General features: G+C 40.4%; 1 protein-coding gene, 1 long non-coding RNA gene and 4 other non-coding genes across 6 annotated transcripts; 3 read left to right on the top strand and 3 right to left on the bottom strand.

Annotated features, from left to right (window-relative positions):
- The first annotated feature begins 1,581 nt into the window (after nucleotides 1–1,581).
- On the top strand, nucleotides 1,582–1,653 carry trnag-ucc (transfer RNA glycine (anticodon UCC)). The gene has a single exon. It is a non-coding gene; the product is annotated as a tRNA-Gly (tRNA).
- A 2,047-nt stretch (nucleotides 1,654–3,700) lies between these two features.
- On the top strand, nucleotides 3,701–17,171 carry LOC116683143 (uncharacterized). The gene is made up of 3 exons (XR_004330528.1): nucleotides 3,701–3,712; nucleotides 5,198–5,329; nucleotides 17,160–17,171. It is a non-coding gene; the product is annotated as an uncharacterized LOC116683143 (long non-coding RNA).
- LOC116683142 (leukocyte elastase inhibitor-like) lies at nucleotides 5,373–10,014 on the bottom strand. Its single transcript, XM_032509824.1, has 9 exons — nucleotides 9,909–10,014; nucleotides 9,256–9,437; nucleotides 8,441–8,581; nucleotides 8,094–8,211; nucleotides 7,833–7,975; nucleotides 6,619–6,696; nucleotides 6,147–6,236; nucleotides 5,887–6,061; nucleotides 5,373–5,701 (listed from the first exon to the last, which is right to left on the bottom strand). The coding sequence occupies exons 2-9, from the start codon at nucleotides 9,430–9,432 to the stop codon at nucleotides 5,466–5,468; spliced, it is 1,158 nt and encodes a 385-aa protein (XP_032365715.1). The 5' UTR covers nucleotides 9,433–9,437; nucleotides 9,909–10,014; the 3' UTR covers nucleotides 5,373–5,465.
- Nucleotides 12,153–12,271, top strand: LOC116683144 (5S ribosomal RNA). The gene has a single exon (XR_004330529.1). It is a non-coding gene; the product is annotated as a 5S ribosomal RNA (ribosomal RNA).
- Nucleotides 12,787–12,859, bottom strand: trnav-aac (transfer RNA valine (anticodon AAC)). Its single transcript has one exon. It is a non-coding gene; the product is annotated as a tRNA-Val (tRNA).
- A 1,116-nt stretch (nucleotides 17,172–18,287) lies between the features above and the next one.
- trnaw-cca (transfer RNA tryptophan (anticodon CCA)) lies at nucleotides 18,288–18,359 on the bottom strand. Its single transcript has one exon. It is a non-coding gene; the product is annotated as a tRNA-Trp (tRNA).
- Nucleotides 18,360–25,479: the final 7,120 nt, after the last annotated feature.

Here is a 25,479-nt window from a genome sequence, read left to right as displayed (position 1 = left end):
CTATCAAGTCCTGACCATTGAGTGAGTTGAAAGTCTGATGGACAAGGGCCTCTTCCGGACGTTCCCAGTTTACCCGTACCACCCGTTTGGACTTACCAGGTCTGTCCAGAGTCCTCCCCATCCCCTGACCCAACTCACCACCAGATGGTGATCAGTTGACCGCTCCACCCCTCTCTTCACCAAGTGTCAAAAACATGGCCTCAGATCAGATGAAACAATTGGGTGGCCAACTAGTCAAGGAACAGCAAGAGACTTGGTATTTAAGACTACAAACTGACTATGTGACAGATGTCTAATCTGTCATGGCCTTCCTTCTGAAGCTCTAGCCAGGCGCCATTCCTCGCCTAAAACAATATGAGTCATTCCAGTAAGTGAAAAGGAAACTCACATCTACAAAGATAAATTTGATAGTCGTGACTCCCTGATGTTCTAGTGGCCAGGATTCGGCGCTCTCACCGCCGTGGCCTGGTTCAACTCCCTGTCAGGGAATGGTCAGGACTTGACATATTCAGGTGTAGAATTTGAAAGAGTAACTTCCTGGACTTATTTTTGGTTGATTTAGATTTGTCAAATTCTTCCTCATAGTTTATCGCTAGAAACCCAACACTTTTAAAGAGTACCATTTCAAGCAATTTCAAACAAAATTCCAATTCTGCTGAATGAATGACATTAAGACGTTTTGTTTTTGTGAGACAAGTACTGATTGGCTGGGAAATTTGGTGAAAAAACATTTCTGTTTTTTAAATCCTGGTGTTGTATAAATGGAAATAAAGGTTAGGTTCTTTGGTGCATCCAGGTGTTATGTGTAACAGATAAAAGCGCAAATTGACATCATTCCATCCAATACGGGCCAGTCGGGGTTGACAGATAGATTTTAAAATCCACACAGATAAACAGTCATCGTAGCTGTTTGCAGGATTTCCGCAAAGTTTACAGAGATTAAACTGGGCCGTATAGTGGCGATTATACGAAAAGAGAGAAGTACTTCCACTTGTTGTTACCTGTCGTTGCTATGGGTAACAAGAGTTCACAGTCACACGTTTCCTTAGGGGCCCGTAGTGATGAAATGGTAAAACATTTGGCCCTGATGCATAGAATGCCTGCCATGTTGAGCAACAAAATGTGGGTGTCCTGAAAAAGGTTCTTTAACTCTGTCTCCCCCACCTCCTTTTTGTTAAAAGAGAGAAGTACTTCTTGTTATGTCTTGGCATGAAGTATTATGCTTTTGGATCGTCTGTCCGTCTCTACATCAGAATAAGCTTATGGATCGTCTGTTCCCGTCTCTACCTCAGAACTTTTATTGATCCCTGAAGGGAAACTCTGGAAAAGAGAGCTCCTTCGAGCCAGATTTGAACCAGCGACCTAAGGATTTCAGCTTTCTGCCTCTACAGTCCTCCGCTCTACCAACTGAGCTATCAAAGGGCACTAGTACAAACACTTCCCATTCTTGTGAATGTGATAACACAGGACCCCGTGGAGGTAATTTCTGAATCATCAGGGGCTGTAGCTCAGTGATAGAGCACACTTCAGTCTCAATGCCCAGATGTATTTACAAGATTTGAAGTGACATTGTATCGCCCAGCGATGGTGGTATAGTGGTGAGCATAGCTGCCTTCCAAGCAGTTGACCTGTGTTCGATTCCCAGCCATCGCAGTAGCTTTCTTTGAGTGATGTTACTTGCTTTTTTTTACAAGAAGTCAGCAGAAAGATTACTTGCCCAAACTGGTTTGACAAAACATTAGATCACTTTGGGCTGCACGATTATGGCCAAAATGATATGATTATTTTGATCAATTTCGAGGTCACATAATGTTGATTTTCTACTCTAAAGTGCTGGAAAGGAAGGTTTCACCAATCATGAACCTCAGGTTAACAAGAACAATCTCAGCAAGGTGATTGATGGATTTTAGTTACTTCACCAAGTTCAGCCCATTGATATAGCTGTAGAAATCTAAAATCACTTAAAAAAAGAGCTGATGAGAAATCAAGCTAAAATCACTGCCTTTTTTAAAACTCCAATGTGATAGTAGGGGTGAGCGAGTACTCGGTGAAACGAATATCCGTACGGATAAGCACTTTTGCCGAGTACAAGTATTATAGAGTAATACAAGTCAGTGTCTGTACTCGGATTGAATAAAACTCCTCAGCGGACCGTGGCTGCGTTCTGTGATAGTCACAGCGACCCCCCCTACGCTCACTCTCAGATCACTGAGAACACGCTCTCTCTCTCTCTCTCTCATCTTCTCTCTCTCTCGGTCTTTCTCTCAGTCAGCAGGTCCGCGGTCTTTTCCGTTAACGTTACGTTTTTTAGTTAGCGATGCGTCTCTCTGAGATTTTTTTTTTTTTTAAACCGTCAGCTGGCTTCATTAAAATCATGCAGTTCTAAGAACAGCATCTGCCTACTTGATCCATAAACCCAGTCCCCCCACCCCCCGCCGCCTCTTCTTCTCTCTCTCTCTCCGTCTCTCTCTTACTCACACACACACACACAACACACACACACAACCTGGTGTGGAATTAGAAATAATAAAATAAAACCAAACAAAAAAAATCACACTAATCATAAAAAAGAAAAGTTAAAAAAGAAGTTATATTGAGTATGAAAACTCTTGTTCATTACATTTTAGCCTTCATAATTGCAACCGCATGTGTTGTATTCATTGTTGCAAAACTTCTGTATATAGTTTGTTTGTTACCATGACAACCTCATTGATCTGAAGCTTGATGCTGTCATGTAAATAGTTTTCAAATCAGCAATAAATATAACATTTCTGATCAACCCTATCAATTGCATGCTTAGAATAACATACCCGTTAAAGCCCCGCCCATTTCAAGACAACCCACCCACTTCCGGTTAATTATGTCCACTTCCCGGGTAGGCCCCGCCCAGTCCGAGTACGGATACGGATACAGATAATTCATGTGGTACAGATACAGATACAGATACAGATAATGCTGTACTCGCTTATCCCAATGTCTATTTAATATGCCAGGATACGCATTGCTAAGCCTCTGCTATGATTGACAGGTCGGTGTGTAGCCGCGCCGTAAAGCATGCCCTGCTTTATTGTCTATGGTAAAATAAATGGGAAGACCTACAATTAGAGATTGAACCCCTAAACTTGTTAGGAGAATGTTTAATGTGGTAATAAATCAAGGCAGAAGTAGGGTAACTTATTCATACTTCCATAGAACAGAATTATTTCTGCAACCAGTGGAGTCGCCCCCTGCTGGAAATTAGATAGAATGCATGTTTAAGGAGAATTACGGTTGATTCCAACACATAGCTCTGTTGTTTGTAAATGTGGAGGTCTGTCAGTAGAGAGACAAATTAAACCAATCGGTGCTGCCTACACCGTGTTATCCTCCCGCTAGAGTCAGCACCCAACAGGCTTCAACAGGGCAAGTTTTAAACCTGATTTTAGCTTCTTAACATGTTGAAAAAATGTAATTAAAAGTCCCATGTGAAGGGATTCCTTCACATGGGACCTGAGGGATCACAGTGGATGTGACTGCTGGAGATATGACAGAAATGCATGAAAGTTATGCTAATTCAGCAGTGTTTAGTTCTGGTGTTTATACTGCACGGAGTGCTTCGGATCATCTACAAACTACAGCACCGAAAAGATGTCAGAAGAGAAGATGATGTTAGAGAAGTTTTTCAATTTAAAATTTCATTTTCAGATAGAACTACGGCTAGTTTGACAATTACGTTTATGTAATAAAACAAGTAATTTTCTATGCTCAACAAATGAATCAGTAAAATTATTAGACTTGTTTTTATTTCTATTCCGTATTTTAATGGATTTACTTTTTCAATTAATAGTTAAACTTTATTTAATGAATTTTTTTATGTTCAACAATAGATAACTTGTCACATACAAGATGAATAAATTGAGTGTTCTGTTTCGGTGTGACCTTGTTTTAGAAAGTAATAGACTACTACTTGATTTCTACAGCCCTGTGTGATGTTGAATGAATCTGGATTAACAGGAGAATTCCTTTTTAGAGTAGCCTGAAAGAATTAAAATGTGGCTTTAATTAATAAACCGCCTGAAAAAGATTTCAAATGTAGCTTTAGTTGGACATTTAAGCCTTTAATTTTAAAATCCTATATGAGACTGGTCCTATAGTACCCGAGTGACACACAGGAGATCTGTTCTTACACTCTAAAGTGGAATTAATCTGGTTTAACAGGAGGATTCCTTTTTAGAGTAGCCTGAAAAAGAGTTAAAATATGGCTTCCTGAAAAATATTTCAATTATATCTTTAATTAGACGTATAAACTTTTACTTTTAAAATCATACATCAGAATGGTCCAATATTACCCAAGTGACACTGGAGATGTGTTCTATCACTTTGACGTGGAATGAATTTCTTTAACAGGAGGATTCCTTTTTAGAGTAGTATGAAAAATAGTTAATAAATGGCTTTAATTAACAGCCTGAAAAAAAGATTTCAAATATAGCTTTAATTGAATAAACAAGCCTTTAATTAAATAAAATCAGAATGGTCCAATATTACCTGAGTGATGCCCTGGAGATGTGTTCTATCAGATGTGAGCGGATAATTGTTTGATTGCTAACGTTAGCTCAGAACGCTATTTAACTGACAGCCTTTGTTGTGTTTAATTGCTAGCTTGTAGCCAGCAGTAAACCAACTTCGTTATGTACTGCAAGTCCATTTTCTTTTTTACACAAGTCTCATTAGTATCTTGTATGCTACTTGTCGCAAAGTGACACATGTGCGACTCACATCTGCACTCGACTCACATCAGGTAGTGACAAGGACAACTAGGAAGTGCAGTTCCAAGTTCTTGTTTTCTACTCAAGGCCCAAACATAGCAATGCAGGAGCACCACCTACTGTGCTAAAGTAGGATGGATTTAATGATAAATAGCCAGCCTGGATTATTTCTGGTCAAACAAGACACTTGAAAATGCATTTTATCCCCTTAACATGTTTATTAAAATAATATTAGACAGTCATGCTTGAATAGTGTAACATCCCTGGATTTGGGGTTTTAAAGTGGGTTTTTTTTATGAATTAATATACAGTCTATGGTTTACACCTATCACCATTTCTAGCCACTGGGGGACTGCACACAAATGTTGAAAAAACTCATAAAGTCACATTTTCATGCCATGGGACCTTTTAGCCCCTCAAAAAGGCAATTCATTTGCCAAAAGGAAAGGAAGAATTCCTGTCAGTCTAATAATTACCAAGGACATAAAGTAAGCCAGATCCTAAGGATGAGATTGAGATTAAGGGCAAAAGATACAAAGGAAAAGCAAGAACATAATGTTAAGGATGGACACAGAATCATCAGGGTGTGATTAACTTTAGGAAACTAGAGTGGTAATTAACATTTTGAGTTATACCAAATAAATTGGTACACTGTTATAATACTAGATGTATTGTAACCCCCCCCACCAGTTAAGAAACACTACTCTAACGATGTATTGCTCACTCAGGGGAGCAGTATCGGCCAGCAAAGAGAACGCTCATGGAGGGGTTATGTCTGATGAAGAAGAGGAAGGGGTGGTCTGCGATGAACGTGGCAGATGGAGAACTTATCGTGCAAGACTCCAGCATCATGACAGCAGCAGTGACAGCAGCAGCCTCAGTTCCCTTCTCGTTGACCTCCACAAAAGCCTTGTGGACAACTTTTGACAGTACCAGCCATTCGGCAGGAGACATCCCTGTCACAAAAAGAAGGAGATGGAATATTTTAAATACATTTAATGTCAGGTCTTACCCCACAACATGAATTAAAATAATTTGGGAGAACCTCTGTATTATCTTGTGTCTTTTAAAACTGACAGGAGACATTTCAGGTTTCAGCTGCCTGTTCTTTAAATGATTATGATGCAGACACAAGTCCTACCAGAGAAGTCTGCCTTGTCAAAGGCATCCACCATGCCCATGCTGACCAGGACTTCCTCCATGTCATACGACTCCTCCATCTTGAACCGAGGCAGCCCCACCTGGACCTCAACGTTATCCATCATGTCTGGATGAGTCCACTCCATAAAGTTCTCATAGGTCAGCTGCTTCTCCAGCTGGGGGTGGACATGGAATCAGTTATTAGTTTATCCGTTTCTGCGGGTTTCTTTATGTGTGAAAGTGTGTGTGTGTGTGTGTTGCCTTCTCCAGACCTGTAGTACTGTCCTCCATCTCATTGGGTAAAAAGATGAGCATGCTAAGCTCCTTCCCTTTGTAAGGCATCTCTAGGATCTGTCCAGCAGAGGGTTTTAAACATTACAGTACATATACTGTATATACACTGGTGTGACAACTGAGTTGTGTATCAACAAGATAGTTATTTCATGTGTATTCTGTACGTGTGTTGTGTCTGATTTTTTGCTGCAACACTGGAATTTCCCTTTTTTTTTTAGATCAATAAAAATCTATCTAGTTCATGGGATGACATGCACAAATCTTCACAGTTACTGTACGGTAAAATGGATCATAACCAAACTCTCCTCCTTTCTCAATCATGTACCTTCAATGGCAATGTCATTAAATCCTGTTTAACAAAAAGTTATAAATGATTGGTTTGATTGTTGCCTTGTCAGTTAAATTTTTTTTACAATTAATCAATCAATTGCATCAGTACCTTGCAGTTGGCCTTAGGGTTGTTGGAGAAAGGGAACAATGCTGTCTGGTGCATCATCTTCACTGGCTTGGTGTCATTCTGAAAACACACTGACTTTTAGAACAAAATACAGTCTGGGCTGGGATTCCCTCCTCACTGCTAATCATTTTTCCCCGCAAAAGATGAGAGTTGCTGGTCTACGGCTGCCTCAGTTAGTTTGTGTTATTAAAGCGTTAGTTTGGAGTCACCAAAGTCATGCAATAACAAAAACAAACTAAGAGATTGAGGTATTGGTAGATAAGCAGCTCCTAATGTCCTGGTAGTTAAATTAGTTAGGTAGTTTGATGGTGGCTTGTAAGAACCCCTCGAGTTTCCCTGCATTTACTTCAACAAGGCTCTCTTGTGGCAAGGTAAAGTGGTGGTATATATAATATAGCACACTTAAATAGTGCATAGTACATTTAAACTGATATTAATTTGTTTTACCCCTTATGTTGTCTACGGGTCAAATTTGACCCTCTTCCAAAACATTTCTCCATCTAAAAACGTAACGAGGATGGTTCCCAACAACGCTCCTCACACGTTAAATGAATAATCAGTGTAGTACTTTCATTGAATAGGGGTGTTTTGTCAATTTTATAGCATTTGGAGAAAAAAATAATTGATAAAAGAACTTGTGTTTGACTAATGTAAAAAAAAAAAAATCCAAATTAAAAAATTAAAAAAAGACAAATGTCAATAAAAGTCTCTAAAATGTGAAAAAAAATGCCAAAAAAAGTGACAAAAATGTCAAAACACTCAAACGTTGAAAAAGTGACAAAAACATTGGAGGAAAGACACAAAAGGTCAAAAAGACAACCAAAAACAAAAAACGAAATTTTGACTCAGAAAAAAAAAAAAAAAAACAACTTTGCAGGTCGGCGGGAAGACAACATGAGGTCATTTACCTGCTGGCTAAAATGTGTGTTGCTGTTCACCGTTTGATTTAACGTGAATCGGTCCATGGTGGTACCGACGTAATTTGGTTGGAAGCCAAAAAAGTACTGAGTTCGGTACCCACCCTTGCCCTGATGTAGAATTATTTTCCTTTACCTTTTTTCACTACTTTCAATGAAGAAGTCAGAATTAGTGTCTATGGCGTAAAGTGTTTGCTACCATATCATTGATTTTAAAACCCATTTTACCTGACTTCTGTCAGTGTTAGTTAACTGAATGCTTTCTTTGAGCAGTGTTACCTTGTTGAGTCTAAAGTGAGCATCCTGTGTGTCATGCTGCTGAAATTTCTCGTTCCAGTTACTTTTGAAGTAGATGGCATTAACCAGCACCAGCCTGCTCAGGCTGTCCACGTCACCCTCTGCCAACAGATCCTTAATTTTATCTGGTGAACAAAATTGACACATAAGTGAAGCAATGGCACACATCTGAAAGAAAAGTGTTGAAAAATGGTTGCTGCCATGTTTCCATTGGTGTTATGTGTATGTAAGGTGTAGATCTACCTTGAGTCTGCTTCTGCACCCAGCTGTTGATCTTGAGTCTGGCGGCCTCTGAGCCACCTTTGAAGTCCACAGTCTCCAGCTCTGCGTTGTAGTGATTCTTGGTTTTTTCTAAGAAATCCTGGAACCATCAAAAACACATCTACCAATTCTGATCACCTAAACATATTAATCACTTTGCTTAACTTTAGTTAGTGGAACTAAAAGTCACTACAACAAGGAGAGCACAATCACAATGCTTACTCTCCACTCCCTCATCATTCCTTCTTACAGAGCTTAAATATTCGCATGAGCCTCTCACACCACACATACTGTACTCATGAAGATGCATGCACACATGCTAAACACACCTCAACAAACTGGAAGGACCGCTCCCCGTACAGCCTGTTGGCAACACTGAGGGTATACGGAGCATCAGCCTTGTTGAGCTCGCTCAGCAGTTGGGCAAAGCTAACATGGACATCATCCTGACAATCCTTGGTTTTCAGGCACTGTGGACAAAGGAGAGACAACTGTTACAGAGATGCACTGTCAGACCAGTCTATTCTAAACAGTAGATTAGACCGGGCATCTTGCCTGTTAAGTGATGAGACTATAGACTAAATAAGAAAAGTTTTCCTTTAAGTTGTTGAATTTGTGTGCTCCATGCTATGCATACATTACATTAAAGGTCCCATGACATGGTGCTCTTTGGGTGCTTTTATATAGACCTTAGTGGTCCCCTAATACTGTCTCTGAAGTCTTTTACATAGACCTTAGTGGTCCCCTAATACTGTGTCTGGAGTCTCTTTCCCAAAATTCAGCCTTGGTGCAGAATTCCAGCCACTAGAGCCAGTCCCTCAATGAGCTTTCCTTAGTATCCATAGGCAGGCTGGGGGAACGCATATCAATGTTAAAAAAACTCATAAAAGGGAAATTTTCATGTCATGGGACCTTTAAATGATGGTGAGTAACTAGAGTACACAGTACGCTCACATTTCTGGTGTAATCTTTCACAATATTAACATTTCAAATGACTGGAGATGTTCTCTTGGAAACATTTTGGATTTGGAGTAAGATCCTGCCCTGGGCCTCTTCACAAAATCATTCTGAACCAGCCTGCGATGTTAATCTGTTACTTTTATGACAGAGTGAGTGTGTGTGAGTGTGTGTGTGTGTGTGATACCTCTGACATCTGGGTGGCTGTGTTGCCTCTGGCCCCCAGCATCACCATAGCCAGGGCTGAAGAGATGCTGAAAGGGGAGTAGAAGATGTTTGCCGTCTTGTCGTCATCTCCAAACTTTTGGAGCAAAGCCAGAGAGAAGGTGGTGTTGGCCTTGGACAGAGGGGCTGGAGATGCCATTGTGTCTGACACACAGGAGAGAGGACAGAGCATTAATTATTACAGACGTAAAACAATGTTATTTATCTGACTGGTTATTTATCTTACGCTCTCATTGGGCCAAACTCCACTGAAATATTTGTTAATTTACAATTAGCCTCTGAACAAGTCTCTGAATGTAAATATCTGAAATATTGAGACAATTTCTAAACCAGTAAGACTCAGTTTTTAGTACAGAAAATATTAAATAAAACAAACAAATGTAAAATGTTAGAATCGCTTTTGGATAGCAAAATTAAAGTATTCATGTTACATTAAGTAGCTATATATATATTATACTGTACATTACATACACCAATTACTATTCATAACACCAGACAATGAGGATAAATGTGCTTCTAGTCGGGATCAGTTTAACCTTACTGCTGTTACACCAACTAATATGTAATCTAAATAATCATATATCACAAAATGAATGAGACTCATCCTCTACTCACCAACTTCTCTGGTGCTCCTCAAGTAATAAGGAGTTTTTCCTTTTCACAAGAAGACTTCTGTCCAAAGCTTTATATTAGTTTCAAGAGGACTCCTGACGCCCTGAAAACCAGTCAAACCCCATCCTGTTAAAAATGTGTAGCACCCCCTCCGAGATTAAGGATCAGCTTTTGGTTCAGGTGTAGGCGGGGGGAATTAGGTATTGACGGGGTCTCAGTCTTTGGTACAACAGGAGAAACCAGATTTGCATGCAGCACTTAAAGCAATTCTGAAACTTACCCCGAAGTGTATGAACTTTCCGGCAAACTAGTCGTCTTGTTGTGGAAAGTAACGCTGAAATCATCATTTCTTGCTGCCACCTCCTGTCTTGCACGAGCTGCAGCATTAAAAAAACGTTTGAAAATAGGCTCGTTCGAGATGAACTGCGCCTCGCCTGTAAAGTGGACGAGAGCAGGCGGCAGCAGCGGGGGGCGGTGACAGAAAGCTGCAATAAAGTCGGACAGTTTCCAGCCGATTCCAGCCGCCTTCAGGCTGGACAGGAAGTGATGAAAACACTGTGGTGCGATTCCGATTTAATAAAATATAATCAGACCCACATATCAGCTTGTACACAGTCTCCAGTTGTTTTAATTATGACAGAGTAGCTGGCAAAGTGTTCTACATGCGATCTGTTGCTGATTTTGATAGACAACACACTGTAGATGATCCGTGATCTGATCAGATTAGTCTGTCTGACTTCTAAACGTCACTATCAGTCACAAAACATGTGTTCTGTATAGAATAAGTCTTTAAATCAGACAAATAGCAATTCAAATCCCTCCGATTCAAAAACAATAAAAAGTTTATATAAAACGTCATCATGTTGTAAACCAATCAGGTGTTAAATCAGCTAAGAAGCCGGCGTTTCCCAGCATGCTCTGGGTCCGCCTAGGTCTGCCTGGCTCTTGCAGTCGGTGAAAAGCAACTGCGCCGCCTGCGTCTCAGACCTGCGGCCGCCTTGCTCTCGTGAGATTTCTTTTTGCCCACGTGTGCATGACGTCAGAGCAAGTCGGGATCAAGTCGGACACAAATCTAACCGGCATGCAACGGGCGCCGATCGCCGGTGATCGATTCTGCACAGACCTGGCTCATCTCCAACGAGCCTAATGCCTTTGTCCTCAGGCTGCTCCCACATGGTGCCAATCAGTGCTAATTACACAATTAACAGGTGCCAGCTATGTGATTTGATGATTTGAACAACGCGCTCTGCTCCCGCCTGTGGGATGCGGGGACAATATAGATATATTGAATTGAGTTGAATTAAAGATATCTTGAACTGGAGTTATGACTAGTCAGTGTCAAATTGTAGATATCTCAAACTGGAATTACAGATATCTACAATTCAGTTGAGAATATGCGTAATTCACATAGTGGATATCTGCAACTGAACTGTAGATATCTGTGTGGTATCTGATAAACCACATACAAATAAATAGCAAAAGGGATGTAATTTGTCCTAGGAAGAATGTCTTTGTGGATATCTGAAATTACAATTGTGGATAGGAAGAATGTATTTGCGGATATCTGAAATGTTCTTTTTGACTAGGCAAAACTAAATTAAAGATATCTGCAACACATATCCAGTCTAGCTTTTAAATGTTAAAATGGCTTGCCATACACCTCAGTGTTTTTGTCACTTCCTGTTCAGCCTGCTGGAGTCAGCTGGAAACTGTCCAACTTTACTGCAGCTTGTTGTCCCCGCCCCCGCGGCGGCCTGTCGTGTATGGGTGGCATTTGCTGACAGCCAATGAAGTTGCAGCATTATTAACGCTGTCCGAGTTGCTGAACCAGCCGAGTTTTTTTTCCTGAATCTTTAATAATTATTATCTGGATGCAGGTTCGAATCCCAGTTGGGGCTAAGTCTGTGATGCATTATTAAAGATAAATGGGTGATTTTTGATCTTAAGTCAAGTAAATACGTTAAATTATACAACTTAAGGCAGTGTATGATTACAAAAAATACTAAAGCAAAACAAAACTAAAAATATATGATAACATGGTTGTACTTGTATTAACCACTTATATTACAGTTTTCTTAGTATGTGTAACATTTCAATTTCTTTTCAACTTTTGCATTCAATTATATACATTTTACTGTTCTCTTAATGTCATACACCTATTAATGAGACATGTAAACATTGGTCAATGTTATGTCTTGTTTATTAAATAGAATCATAATAGAAAGCTGGATTTCACCCTTTATGGTTGCTTACGGCCACACCACCCTAAAAGCGCCCGCTCTCGTCTGATCTCGGAAGCCAAGCAGGGTTGGGCCGGCTTAGTACTTGGATGGGAGACCGCCTGGGAATACCTGGTGCTGTTAGCTTTTTCATTAGCATAAGGCGCTGTGACTTCTTTGCTGGACGCAGAGCTGACAAGGAAACTTGTTCCAACACAAGCTTGCTTGCGTGCTTGAACATGAAGAGCTTTGTAGGTGAGAAGAAGGATTTTAAATTCTATTCTGGATTTTACAGGAAGCCAATGCAGAGAAGCCAAACCAGGAGAGATGTGATCTCTTTTCCTGGTTCTCTCTTCCTAGAACACGTGCTGCAGCATTCTGAACCAGCTGAAGAATCTTTATGGACTCTTTTAAGCAACCTGATAATAAAGAACTGGAGTAATCCAGCTTAGAAGTAACAAATGCATGGTTTAGTTTTTCTGCATCAATTTTCGACAGGATATTCCTGAATCTCTGAATGTGATGACTACTGCACTGGGGAAACTTAGACCATTGTCTAGGCCTGGCCACGATTTCACGTCAGGGAGATTTTTCCGTGAATGTCATGGAGAGTTTAACTTCGCAGAGTTTGATTGTGCGAAGTCAATACAAATAAAGAAATGTGTTTCCGCACAGTTTCGAACAGGGGACCTTTCGCGTGTTAGGCGAACGTGATAACCACTACACTACGGAAACTGACAAAATGCATTTATTTTGCATATTTGTGGGAAAATGCACCATTTTTATTGTACTGCAAATGTTCAAAAAGCTACAAAATAGACATTTGAAACTAGATTCAGTCACAGATGCTTTGTCATGGATTTGAATGATAGCAAACATGTAGTAAACCTAAATATTTCTACATGCATTGACTGTGGTCTGAATGTTGGAATAGCGCCACCTATTTCTTGATGTGCCAAATATTAAGATTGGGCATTCCTCGTTAGTAGAATGGACAGTATCTCTGCCTGTCACGCGGAAGACCGAGATTTTTCTACCAGCTAACCAATGCAAGGCCTCGAGGAAGTCCCGGTGAACGCGTGGGACTACTCGGGAAAGTGGGCCTTGGCTCAAGCTGTGTTCAGCATGGGAGGAGAACTCCTGATCCTAAATGGGAATATTTTCAAGCGATTGAAAGAGCACAACTCCTGGACGTGAACAAAACGTCACAAGGTGCCGCAGGAGTTGGGAGAGTGTCAAGTCTAGCCACCTTGGAATTCCATTTATGCTCTTTGCAGACTATGTGGTTCATTTGGCTTTATCAGGCATTGATCTACAGCTTCCACTGGGGTGAATCATGAGGGGGAAAGCGTGCCTTGGCTCAGGCTGTGTTCAGCATGGGAGGAGAACTCCTGACCCTAAATGGGAATATCGTCAAGCCATGGAAAAAGCATATCTACTGGACATGAACAGCACCTCACAAGGCTTAGCAGAAGGTGGGAGAGTGTCAAGTCTGGGCACCTTATAATTCCTCTTCTGCTCTTTCCAGATTATGTTGTTCTGTTGGCTTCAACAGAACACATCTTCAACACATGTGTTCAACAGAACACATCTCTTCTTTCAGGTATCTTTCCACAGGCCCTGAAAACTGCAGTAATCAAGCCACTCTTAAAAAAGAACAACCTAGACAAGTCACTAATGAGCAACTATAGGCCAATATCAAACCTTCCGTTTTTAAGTAAAATCATTGAAAAAGTAGTCTTTCAACAACTCAACCATTTCTTGTCACTAAGCAACAGTTTTGATACCTTTCAGTCGGGTTTCCGACCACACCACAGCACTGAAACGGCTCTTGTCAAAGTCTTTAATGACATCCACCTTAACACAGATAATGGCAAAATTTCAATCTTAGTATTACTTGATCTCAGTGCTGCATTTGACACGGTCGACCACGACATACTACTAGACCGATTGGAAAACTGCGTTGGCCTTTCTGGCTCAGTACTAAACTGGTTTGAATCCTACCTAAAGAATAGGGATTACTTTGTGTCTATAGGTAATTATGCATCTGAGCGTACAAATATGACGTGCGGAGTTCCGCAAGGCTCCATTCTGGGGCCTCTTCTGTTTAACATCTACATGCTTCCACTGGCTCAGATTATGGAGAAAAACAAAATAAGTTACCATAGTTATGCGGACGACACACAAATTTACATAACCTTATCGCCAGGGGACTATAGTCCAATACAAAAACTGACTAAGTGCATCGAACAAATTAACGGCTGGATGTGCCAGAACTTTCTGAAATTAAATGAAGGAAAAACTGAGGTGGTTGTTTTTGGAGCAAGAGAGGAACGATTAAAAGTCTGCGCTCAGCTTCAAACAACAATGTTAAAAACAACAGACAAAGCCAGAAATCTGGGTGTAGTCATGGACTCAGACCTGAACTTTAACAGCCACATTAAGACAATTACAAAGTCAGCCTACTATCACCTTAAGAATATATCAAGGGTTAAAGGACTTATGTGTCAACAGGATTTGGAAAAACTTGTCCATGCCTTTATCTTCAGTAGACTTGACTACTGTAACGGGGTCTTTACAGGTCTCCCTAAAAAATCAATCAGACAGCTGCAGCTGATTCAGAACGCTGCTGCTCGAGTCCTCACTAAGACCAAGAGACTGGATCACATCACTCCAGTTCTGAAGTCTTTACACTGGCTTCCTGTGTCTCAAAGAATTGATTTCAAAGTACTCTTGCTAGTTTATAAATCACTTAACGGTTTAGGTCCAAAATATATTGCTGATCTGCTACTACACTATGAACCACCCAGACCTCTCAGGTCATCTGGGACAGGTCTGCTTTCTGTCCCCAGAGTCAGAACTAAACAGGGTGAGGCAGCTTTCAGTTTCTATGCTCCTCATATCTGGAATAAACTCCCAGAAACCTGTAGATCCGCTGCTACTCTCAGTTCTTTTAAATCAAGGCTGAAGACCTTTCTATTTGATGCTGCCTTTCTTTAAATGACTAATCATTTCTTTAAATTTCTTATGCTGCACTGTAAATTTTATTCTTGTGTTTTATGTTTCTCTTTGTTTTTAACTGTCTATTCATGTGTTTTACCGGTTTTTAATGCTTGTGATTTTTAACTGTTTTTACTTGTGTTTTATCTGTTTAACTGATTTTGTGTAAAGCGCTTTGAATTGCCTTGTTGCTGAAATGTGCTATACAAATAAAGCTGCCTTGCCTTGCCTTGCCTTCATCAAACAGTGATCCACAGCGCCCACTGGGGCAGATTGAAGTCCAGTGTCAAGTGTAACCCACATATAAAATGGGCAATAAATAGAATAAATACGTCCTATAAATATGTAATAAATATATTAGTAATATATGCAAGTGATTATAAAATACATGTGAAAACTATATATAAGTATAAATAAATGGTTTATATTGACATGATCGCTTGTTAACATAGATATCATCCAAAACAAAGGCATATTGTTATTGTGGCATTAGCCTATAACGTTGAGTGTTACTACACCCTAACCAATGGAGTGTTTAGGCCCGCCTCTCAGCCGTTCGCGCTATTGAGTGAGACCGGAAGTGACTCCAGAAAAGCTGAATCATCGTAGCAGCATATACTTATACATTTTAAGGCTAATGTTAAGTTGTGTGACTGTTGACGTAAATTAAATATTGAGAAACACTGGAGAGAGACTGAAGAAGGCAGGTTCAAGCTATTGAGCTGTCTTTTTGTACTGGTGAGTTTGTAATGCTCCGCTAGCTTATATGCTAATGTCCGTCATTAGGTGCCCATTGTTCTCAATGTAAACGGAGCTAGCAATTGCTGTTGCTAACTTGAGCTAACAGCTAAAGTATATTGTCTTTGTTAAATTACTAACATGGATTAAACGATAAAACAAGATATATTTTTATTGTGTTACGGACTACTATCGCTATTAGTGGAGTAGCTCCGTCAAGTTGTTTTGAAATTTCGTTTAATGTCAAGTTAAATTGTTGTTTTAACCGTTGCGGCCTAGCGGCCCACTTGAACCCTGCTAACAGTCTGTTATTGGCCTGTTAAGACACTGAAAAACTAGCTAGTGAATGATAATGAGGTCTGACTTTTATTCATTCATTTAGGGCTATTAAGTGTATTTTGAATGTATTTCTGTGTACTTGTGTTATTTTATGTATTGTTATCAAGCACCTTAGTAATAACTATGTGTTATGGTTATGCACTTTATTCCAAAATGATAGTTATGATATATTGAGAAATTTAATATGTTGTACCACTTAACTAGAAACACAATACTGTGATTAGTGATATTGAGTTTATTGATACGAGCCTTAGCCCACGACAGCAATGTCAACAGTGTTAGCTCTAAGGTAATTTTATGTTGACCTATTCCTTATAGGTCAGGTTTTTTGCTCGATTCAAAGTTGAGGGATCGCAGTCTGGTGGAGTCTAGACCGGCGGTGGAAATCAACAGAGAAACATAGAGCGTAGAGAAACTGGATGGCGAGCCAAGCCCACTTGATGTAGAGCCGGTTGTAGCCAGGAGGTTGCAACATAGAGTCTTTACAGCGGAGAAACTTGATCTATTTGGCCAAGGGGTCAGGTAGAACTGTGTGCACACTTCATTTCCTTGAAAGAGGACAAATATCCTTTTTGCGCTTAAGGAAGTAAGAACAGTGTTTTAGCAGACCCGGGACTAATTTATTTTGATTAAACTGGACTGAACATTTATTATTTTGATACTTTGTATTTTCTTTCTACTTTTTTTATATGGGATCCCACTTTTTCACCTTACTTCAATTGATGTATATAATTGTTAATGTATTTTGCTACTTACCCTGTTAGTTATTGCAATTAATACATACAGTTAAACTTCTCCTGTGATGTGTGTGTGTTATTTCACTGTGGTAATTCAATCCTTTGGCTTCAGCAAGCAAACCTATAATCTTCTGATCTGGCCTTATTGTCAGGTAAATTTATTGGTTATTCTTCTAAAAGTGATCAGCCTTTGAGTAGCTGGTTACACTAACATACAACAGTTACTCATATAAAGTGAAGAAGCTTTCATTACATGCAAATTGTGCAGCTCTTGATGGCCACAGCACTCCACCAATGTAAAGGTATAAAGTCCTTCTCCATGTCTTCTCCGAACTTCTCCCACACCCGCTGCTTTGGCTCTTCCACAGCAGAGGCTGAAGCCCTTTGGGCCCGTCGGTACCTTGCTGCTGTTAAACAAATGGCTTTCAACTGAATCTACCGTCCATTCTCTGCAGTTCATTGACAATTTTAACATTTTCCGGGACCGCAGACATCTTTTTAAAGCAGATGGACTTTTCCTTAAAGGAGAATTCCAGTCAATTTCAACACGTAGCTCTGTAGTTTGTACATTAGGAGGTCTGTCAGTGGAGAGAGAAATGAAACCAATCGGTGGTGTCTACCCCGTGTTATCCTCCTGCTAGAGTTAGCACCCAACAGGCTTCAACAGGGCAAGTTTTAAACCTGTTTTTAGCCTCTTAACATGTTCAAAATGTCATTACCAGTGCCTAGCCATGTGCAGTTATTCCTTCCGAGTGAACACTGCAGTAGATGTGACAGAAAGGCGTGTTTCCACTAGTGTGGACTTCACCGGAAAACAGGAAATAACCAGAGGTATGGGCACTGGCTGAATTAACAGAACTTTTATGCATTTCTTTCACATCTACTGCAATTAAATTCATTGTGTTTACTCTGAAGGAATCACTGCAAATGGGGGGGGGGGGGGGCACGTTTAATGAAATTATGGACATGTTTAAAGGCTGGTGGTAGTACAGTGTGTAAGTGTATCAACTTTCGTTTTGATTAATGCATACACACATCAACTTTCGTTTTGATTAATGCACATACACATCAACCTTCTTTTAGATCAATGCACATCATCTTTCTTTTTAAAAAATTAATGTAATATGTATACTACTTTTGACACAATTTACACTCTTTGATAGTAATCACACACAAGTCTGAAAAACACACACATGCTCAGGACCTATTCATGCCTAAATGTAGAAATGTCAGAGCTGGCCAGCACCCTGAGAGGTTGGGAGGGGGTACAATGCCTTGCTTAAGAACACCTGGTAGTGCCGAGACATTCTCGTTCCCTACTGACTGAGCTACTGCCACCCCTAAACATCTGACCCCGACGTGATTTGAACACACAACCTTCTGATCTGGAGTCAGACGCGCTACCATTGCGCCACGAGGTCTACCGATCAATGTATGTACACATTAACTTTCTTTGAGATTAATGCATATACACATCAACTTTCTTTAAGAATAATGCATACACACATCATCACTCTGGAAGCCCCCTAGACATAACAATAGTATCAAGCTTTTCCAGGTCATGCCCTGACATTAAAGTGTAGTCATGACGTCTCTTTTAAAGGCACAGTTTCTAGAAAACCGGCTGTGTGAATTAAGCGTTTTGTTACTTTCACAGTATTTATATTGCACATCAGCCTGGTTTTGAATCAAATAAAGACACAGACATCTCCATTTTTACAATATAGGACTTTCAAGGGATGTCTTCCGTTTTTCAAAACCGGAACCCTATTTTCCTTTGTTTTTGTGTCTAAGTGACTGATAGATAACAATCTTTGACACTGGTGTAGTATTAAGCGAGAACGCTGCAGTCGGCAGCGGCGAAACAAGCTACAATATGAGTTAAAGAGGAAAATGTCCAGCTTGTATATACTAGGGATGAGCGAGTACAGCATTATCTGTATCTGTATCTGTTTACCACATGAATTATCTGTATCCGTATCCGTACTCGGACTGGACCGGAAGTGGTTAGATTTAACCCGGAAGTGGGTCGGTTTGTCTTGAAATGGGCGGGGCTTTAACCGGTATGTTATTTTAAGCATGCAATTGATATGGGTTGATCAGAAATTGTTATATTTATTGCTGATTAGAAAACTATTTACATGAGCTTCAGATCAATGGTGTTGTCATGGTAACAAACAAACTATATACAGAACGTTTTGCAACAATTAATACAACACATGCGGTTGCAATTATGAAGTAAAATGTAATGAACAAGAGTTTTCATACTCAATATAACTTTCTTTTTTGAACTTTAAATTTTTTTACGATCAGTGTGATTTTTTTTTGTTTTTGGTTCATTTTTTTTATTTTTTATTTCCACACCAGGTATGTGTGAAATGTGTGTGTGTGTGTGTGTGTGAGTCAACTGACAGTTAAAAAAAAAAGAATTCTGATGGCAGAGACGCAACGGGAGTTGCATTTAAACCAAGCAGCATGTCTGAAACCCATGTTCACCAGAAATCTACTGGTTACTATGTAAGGACTACAAACCCCACGTTCACCAGAAATCTACTGGTTACTATGTAAGGACTACAAACCGAAGTTAAAAACAAACCTGAAGCTGAAGAAACCCTAAACGTTAACGGAACAGATCCGCAGACCAGAGAGAGAGAGAGAGAGCATTTCTCCGTGTTATGTGTGTGTGTAAACCAAGCAGCATGTCTGAAACCCACGTTCACCAGAAATCTACTGGTTACTATGTAAGGACTACAAACCCCACGTTCACCAGAAATCTACTGGTTACTATGTAAGGACTACAAACCCCACGTTCACCAGAAATCTACTGGTTACTATGTAAGGACTACAAACCGAAGTTAAAAACAAACCTGAAGCTGAAGAAACCCTAAACGTTAACGGAACAGATCCGCAGACCGAATTGACTGACGGAGCAGGAGAGAGCGAGAGAGAGAGCGAGAGAGAGCGCATTTCTCCATGTTCTGTGTGTGTGTGATTGATCCAAGCGTGTTTGTAGGGGGGGGGGGGGGGCGCTGTGATTATCACAGAACGCTGCGCGGCCAGTTGAGGAGTTTTATTCAATCCGAGCACGGATATTGACTCGTATTACTCGTATAATACTTGTACTCGGCAAAAGTGCTTTATCCGTACTCGTTTCAGCCGGATACTCGGATCACCCCTAGTATATACCTTCACAAAAGTTCTTGTTTTGCCACTGAGAGGCTCTGATTATTATTCTAAATTTTTGACAACTTCATGGAAAGGATTTTAAGGAGGTTGACCTTTCATTTGAAGAGTAAGATTCTTTTTTAAACATAAAAAAATGCTCCTGCTCCTTACCAAATAATACACATTTGGACCACTAAGTGGTGCTACAGTGAGGTCAAACGTATTTTTACCTATAACTCCCACATTTGACATTAAAAATTAAAAGTCTTTACATCCAAGTTCACAGAATTAAGCTGAGTCTCCAGATATAGGCCACGCCCATTTATGCTCAAAGGACTTTTTGCAATATAAGCGTGAAACCAACTTTTTTGAAGCAGAAACAGATAGTGGCAGTAAAGTCAGATTTTTTAATAAGTGGAAGAAACAATATGATTATATTATTAGAGTCTACTTGAAGCTTTTTATATTTGTCTCTTATTATTATTATTATTATTATGAAGTAAAATGTAATGAACAAGAGTTTTCATACTCAATATAACTTTCTTTTTTAACTTTAAATTGTTTTACGATCAGTGTGATTTTTTTTTTTTTTTTTTTTTATTTCCACACCAGGTATGTGTGAAATGTGTGTGTGTGTGTGTGTGTGTGTGTGTGTGTGTGGTGTGTGTGTGTGTGAGTCAGCTAACAGTTAAAAAAAAAGATTCTGATGGCAGAGACGCAACGGGAGTTGCATCTTCTTCCTGCTTCTGGCGAGAGCAGACGTGTTTTTCCTCCTCTCCCCTCTTATCTTAGCTTGGCTCCTTCCCAGTCTGTCTACCCTGTCTTGTGGAATCTTTTTCTTTTCTCTTTGTCCCCTGCCTGCTGTTTTCCTGAGACATTCGAATATGGAATTGATTAACTGGTCACTCAGCGCTATTGACAAGATTTTTCATCTAAACATGCTTCTCCGGGTGAGCCGAATTGTCCCAGCGGGACGTTCCCTGCAGGCTACGCTCGCGATTCCTATTCCCGGGAGTGGCAGGTGGTCTGCCTGGAAGTTCTCACTGTGGAGGACGTTGAAGACATTTGGATAATTGGAATTCTGTTGGTGGGGCTCCTGATCATCGGCCTTGGGGTCTCACTGACCTATCGGAAAATTGGTAAGACAGCCGCCAGCAATTCACCCACAAGCTGTCTGGGGAACTTAAAGAGTGCCTACACGGAGTGGTTGAGGGGATGAAGGTTTTACATCTAAGGGCTGACCAGTCCTGTGAACTGTCTCGTAACATCTCAGACCGGACCGTGGAAGTGCAGAAGGGGATTGATACCAACAGGGCCCAGTCGGTGGAGTTGCTTCGTGTGACCACCGGACTGGCAGAGAAGGTAGATGGACTGCAAAAATCACTACGTGATATGGATGCTCGCATGACGCTGAGGTCGGTGACAAATGATTGATGGACATTGATTTGGATAAATTCTACCGAGTCACCCTAAATTGGACTGCAACTGATCAACTACCCACACCCCCCCTCCCCGCCACCCTTCACCCGAGCAGGAAAACAACCAGCAGCTGGCCTTCTATCTCGTCCTGTGCTCTGGTTATCTCTTCAAGGTCACGCCGATGAACTGAGCTTTTAACAACACAGACAGTTTGACGCGCACATTGCACACACAACTCACTATCTCACACACACACCATACACTCCCTCCCCCATCCCGCCCCACATCCATATGTCTGCCTCGTTTCTGTGTTTCTCGCACCCTCTATATGCCACCTCAAAAAATTCCTTCATGTGTCCACATGAACTGTGTGTTGTCTTGCATTATGTTATGTTGTTATGTCTTGTACTTTATCTTGCTACAATGCTGATTGATTCTGTTTCTGATGCATCTGAAGTGAAGTGTGCGCATGTGCTGAAAAGTGCGAGCTGCCTGTTGCAGTGCTCCGTCTCTGTCTTCTTACTACTGGTGCTACTGTGATACAGAGTTTCCCTTCGGGGATCAATAAAGTATTTCTGATTCTGATTCTGATTTAAACCAAGCAGCATGTCTGAAACCCACGTTCACCAGAAATCTACTGGTTACTAAGTAAGGACTACAAACCCCACGTTCAACAGAAATCTACTGGTTACTATGTAAGGACTACAAACCCCACGTTCACCAGAAATCTACTGGTTACTATGTAAGGACTACAAACCCCACATTCACCAGAAATCTACGGGTTACTATGTAAGGACTACAAACCCCACGTTCACCAGAAATCTACGGGTTACTATGTAAGGACTACAAACCCCACGTTCACCAGAAATCTACTGGTTACTATGTAAGGACTACAAACCCCACGTTCACCAGAAATCTACTGGTTACTATGTAAGGACTACAAACCCCACGTTCACCAGAAATCTACGGGTTACTATGTAAGGACTACAAACCCCACGTTCATCAGAAATCTACGGGTTACTATGTAAGGACTACAAACCCCACGTTCACCAGAAATCTACTGGTTACTATGTAAGGACTACAAACCCCACGTTCACCAGAAATCTACTGGTTACTATGTAAGGACTACAAACCCCACGTTCACCAGAAATCTACTGGTTACTATGTAAGGACTACAAACCAAAGTTAAAAACAAACCTGAAGCTGAAGAAACCCTAAACGTTAACGGAACAGATCCGCAGACCTGATTGACTGAGGGAGCGGGAGAGAGCGAGAGAGAGAGAGAGAGAGAGACAGATGTTCTCCATGTTCTGTGTGTGTGTGATTGATCCGAGCGGGTTTGTAGGCGGGGTGGGGGGGGGGCGCTGTGATTATCACAGAACGCTGCGCGGCCAGTTGAGTTTTATTCAATCCGAGCACGGATATTGACTCGTATTACTCGTATAATATTTGTACTCGGCAAAAGTGCTTTATCCGTACCGGATACTCGTTTCAGCCGGGTACTCGGATCATCCCTAGTATATACCTTCACAAAAGTGCTTGTTTTGCCACTGATAGGCTCTGATTATTATTAAAAAATTTTGACAACTTTATGGAAAGGATTTTAAGGAGGTTGACCTTTCTGTTGAAGAGTAAGATTCTTTTTTAAACAAAAATAATCCACGTAATTAAAATTGCTAAATCCATCAGACTCCATGTGAATAAACAGTAATTTTAGCATCGTAAAACACGCACTTCATTCAAAGTCGAAAGAAACTAAATAAAACTATGAAAAGCCGTTTGGGTCGTCTTTTCACTTTTCCAACCATCACAGCTCTAGTTTTGGTTTAATAAACTCCTAGTTACCGACCTACAGGTGAAAATATGTCTGCTCTAAACACGTTAAATTAATTTACACATGTATAGTGTGATGTGTATATTCTCATAATGTATTACAATATATTTTGTTTTCATCCCTCAAAAATAAATAAAAATAAAATGATAAAGTCTTATAGACTGGAATTGTCTACAGTGTATGACATCACAGCATTCTATAACACATCTAAAGAACTAATGGCCAATCAGCTGTGAGTTCACGATGACCTCATGAGTGAGGTCACAAAACGTCCAAAGAGGACCTTATAAGTACAAGCCATGTTGAGTCTTTAAGTTCAGGGTCCTGCTCCGGGCAGCTGGAGGCCAGCGGCTTCGGCAGAGACTAGGTGCTGCAAAAGCAGTTGGTCTTTGGAGGCCTCGCTTCCAGAAGATGAGGACCAGATGCTGCTAAAGCAGTTGGTCTTTGAGGCCTCCTTGTCTGAATCCGCCGCCATCCAGTCTGCCAGAGCAGAGGGCCCGACCTGCTCCGCCGAGGAACAGAGCTACCAGCTCTGGGGGCAGGGGTCAGGGACCAGGGTAAGTGGTTTAGAAAGGTATTAGGGATCATGAATGTGCTTCAGCAAAGCTTAAAACAAGTCTGAAAAAAAAAGCTCATAGTGTCACACCACCTTGTGTGTGTGTGTGTGTGTGTGACCTCTCAGGTCATCTGGGACAGGTCTACTTTCTGTCCCCAGAGTCAGAACTAAACAGGGTGAAGCAGCTTTCAGTTTCTATGCTCCTCATATCTGGAATAAACTCCCAGAAACCTGTAGATCCGCTGCTACTCTCAGTTCTTTTAAATCAAGGCTGAAGACCTTTCTTTTTGATGCTGCCTTTCTTTACATGAATGCTCATTTCTTTAAATTTCTTATGCTGCACTGTAACTTTTATTCTTGTGTTTTATATGTCCTAATGTTTCTATTTTGTTTTTAACTGTCTATTCATGTGTTTTATCAGTTTTTAATGCTTATGATTTTTAACTGTTTGTACTTGTGTTTTATCTGTTTAACAGATTTTATGTAAAGCACTTTGAATTGCCCTGTAGCTGAAATGTGCTCTACAAATAAAGCTGCCTGGCCTTGCCTTGTGTGTGTGTGTGTGTGTGTAACTAGATAAAAAATGAAATGCTTTGGACTTTTAATTGGCACTTTAGGGATTTATGGCTTAGACCAATGCTGTTTAGGTATTATTTTATGTCTGTCTGTGATTTGTCCTCAGACCTGCTGTACTGTCCTATGGACTATGGGATCAGGTCAGAGTTGACTGTGGGAAAAAGTTTTATCTGGCATTATTCATACAGGAAAAGCTGGCAGAATACAGACACAATACTAAAAGGCAGCCTTACCTTCAGACTCCTTCTACAAGGGTGAAATGAATGTTTTGTTAAAAATTTATCCAGGTTTCTTGTAATTGCATTTCTAATGAAGGCTGGCAGACTTACACTATCCTTAAAAACCTGCACAGATTCATGTGATTGAGAGAATGTGGTGGGAGGTGAATCCCAGAGTCAACTACCCTTTGAAGACAGCTTTGGTAGAGCTGGGGGACCAAGAGGAAGTCAACATAGAGGACAAAACATCAAAATATTATGTGTCAAACCAAAGACATGCCAGCTGGCTAGGATTGGCATCACAAAAGTCACAGAGGCATGGAATGCACACAGGATCCCAGGTATAATTAATTTAATTTTACTGACTACATTACTTACATTACATTACTTCTTTTGTAATATTTTTATTGTAAATATGCACAACAATACTTACAGTCACAGATACAATTTATCTTTTTTTTTTTTTTAAACATACAGTGCCTTGCGAAAGTATTCGGCCCCCTTGAACTTTTCAACCTTTTGACACATTTCAGGCTTCAAAAATAAAGATATACAATTTTTATTTTTTGTGAAGAATCACCAACAAGTGGGACACAATTGTGAAGTGGAACGAAATCTATTGGATATTTTAAACTTTTTTAGCAAATAAAAAACTGAAAAAATTATTCGGCCCCCTTGCGTTAATACTTTGTAGAGCCACCTTTTGCTGCGATTACAGCTGCAAGTCGCTTGGGGTATGTCTCTATCAGTTTTGCACATCGAGAGACTGAAAT

The sequence above is a fragment of the Etheostoma spectabile genome, unplaced genomic scaffold (assembly GCF_008692095.1).
Source record: "Etheostoma spectabile isolate EspeVRDwgs_2016 unplaced genomic scaffold, UIUC_Espe_1.0 scaffold00018900, whole genome shotgun sequence".
In the NCBI taxonomy this organism is placed as follows: domain Eukaryota; kingdom Metazoa; phylum Chordata; class Actinopteri; order Perciformes; family Percidae; genus Etheostoma; species Etheostoma spectabile.
This window is presented reverse-complemented; position numbering and strand designations above follow the sequence as displayed.

Bases quoted from the DNA above. Each gene is read 5' to 3' on its own strand.
- LOC116683142 (XM_032509824.1), bottom strand. From the start codon at position 9,432: ATGGCATCTCCAGCCCCTCTGTCCAAGGCCAACACCACCTTCTCTCTG. The intron at 8,212-8,440 runs GTGTGTTTAGCA...TGATGGTTCCAG, and splicing joins GGTCCTTCCAGTTTGTTGAG to GATTTCTTAGAAAAAACCAA. The intron at 5,702-5,886 runs GTAGGACTTGTG...TTTTTGTGACAG, and splicing joins TGACAAGGCAGACTTCTCTG to GGATGTCTCCTGCCGAATGG.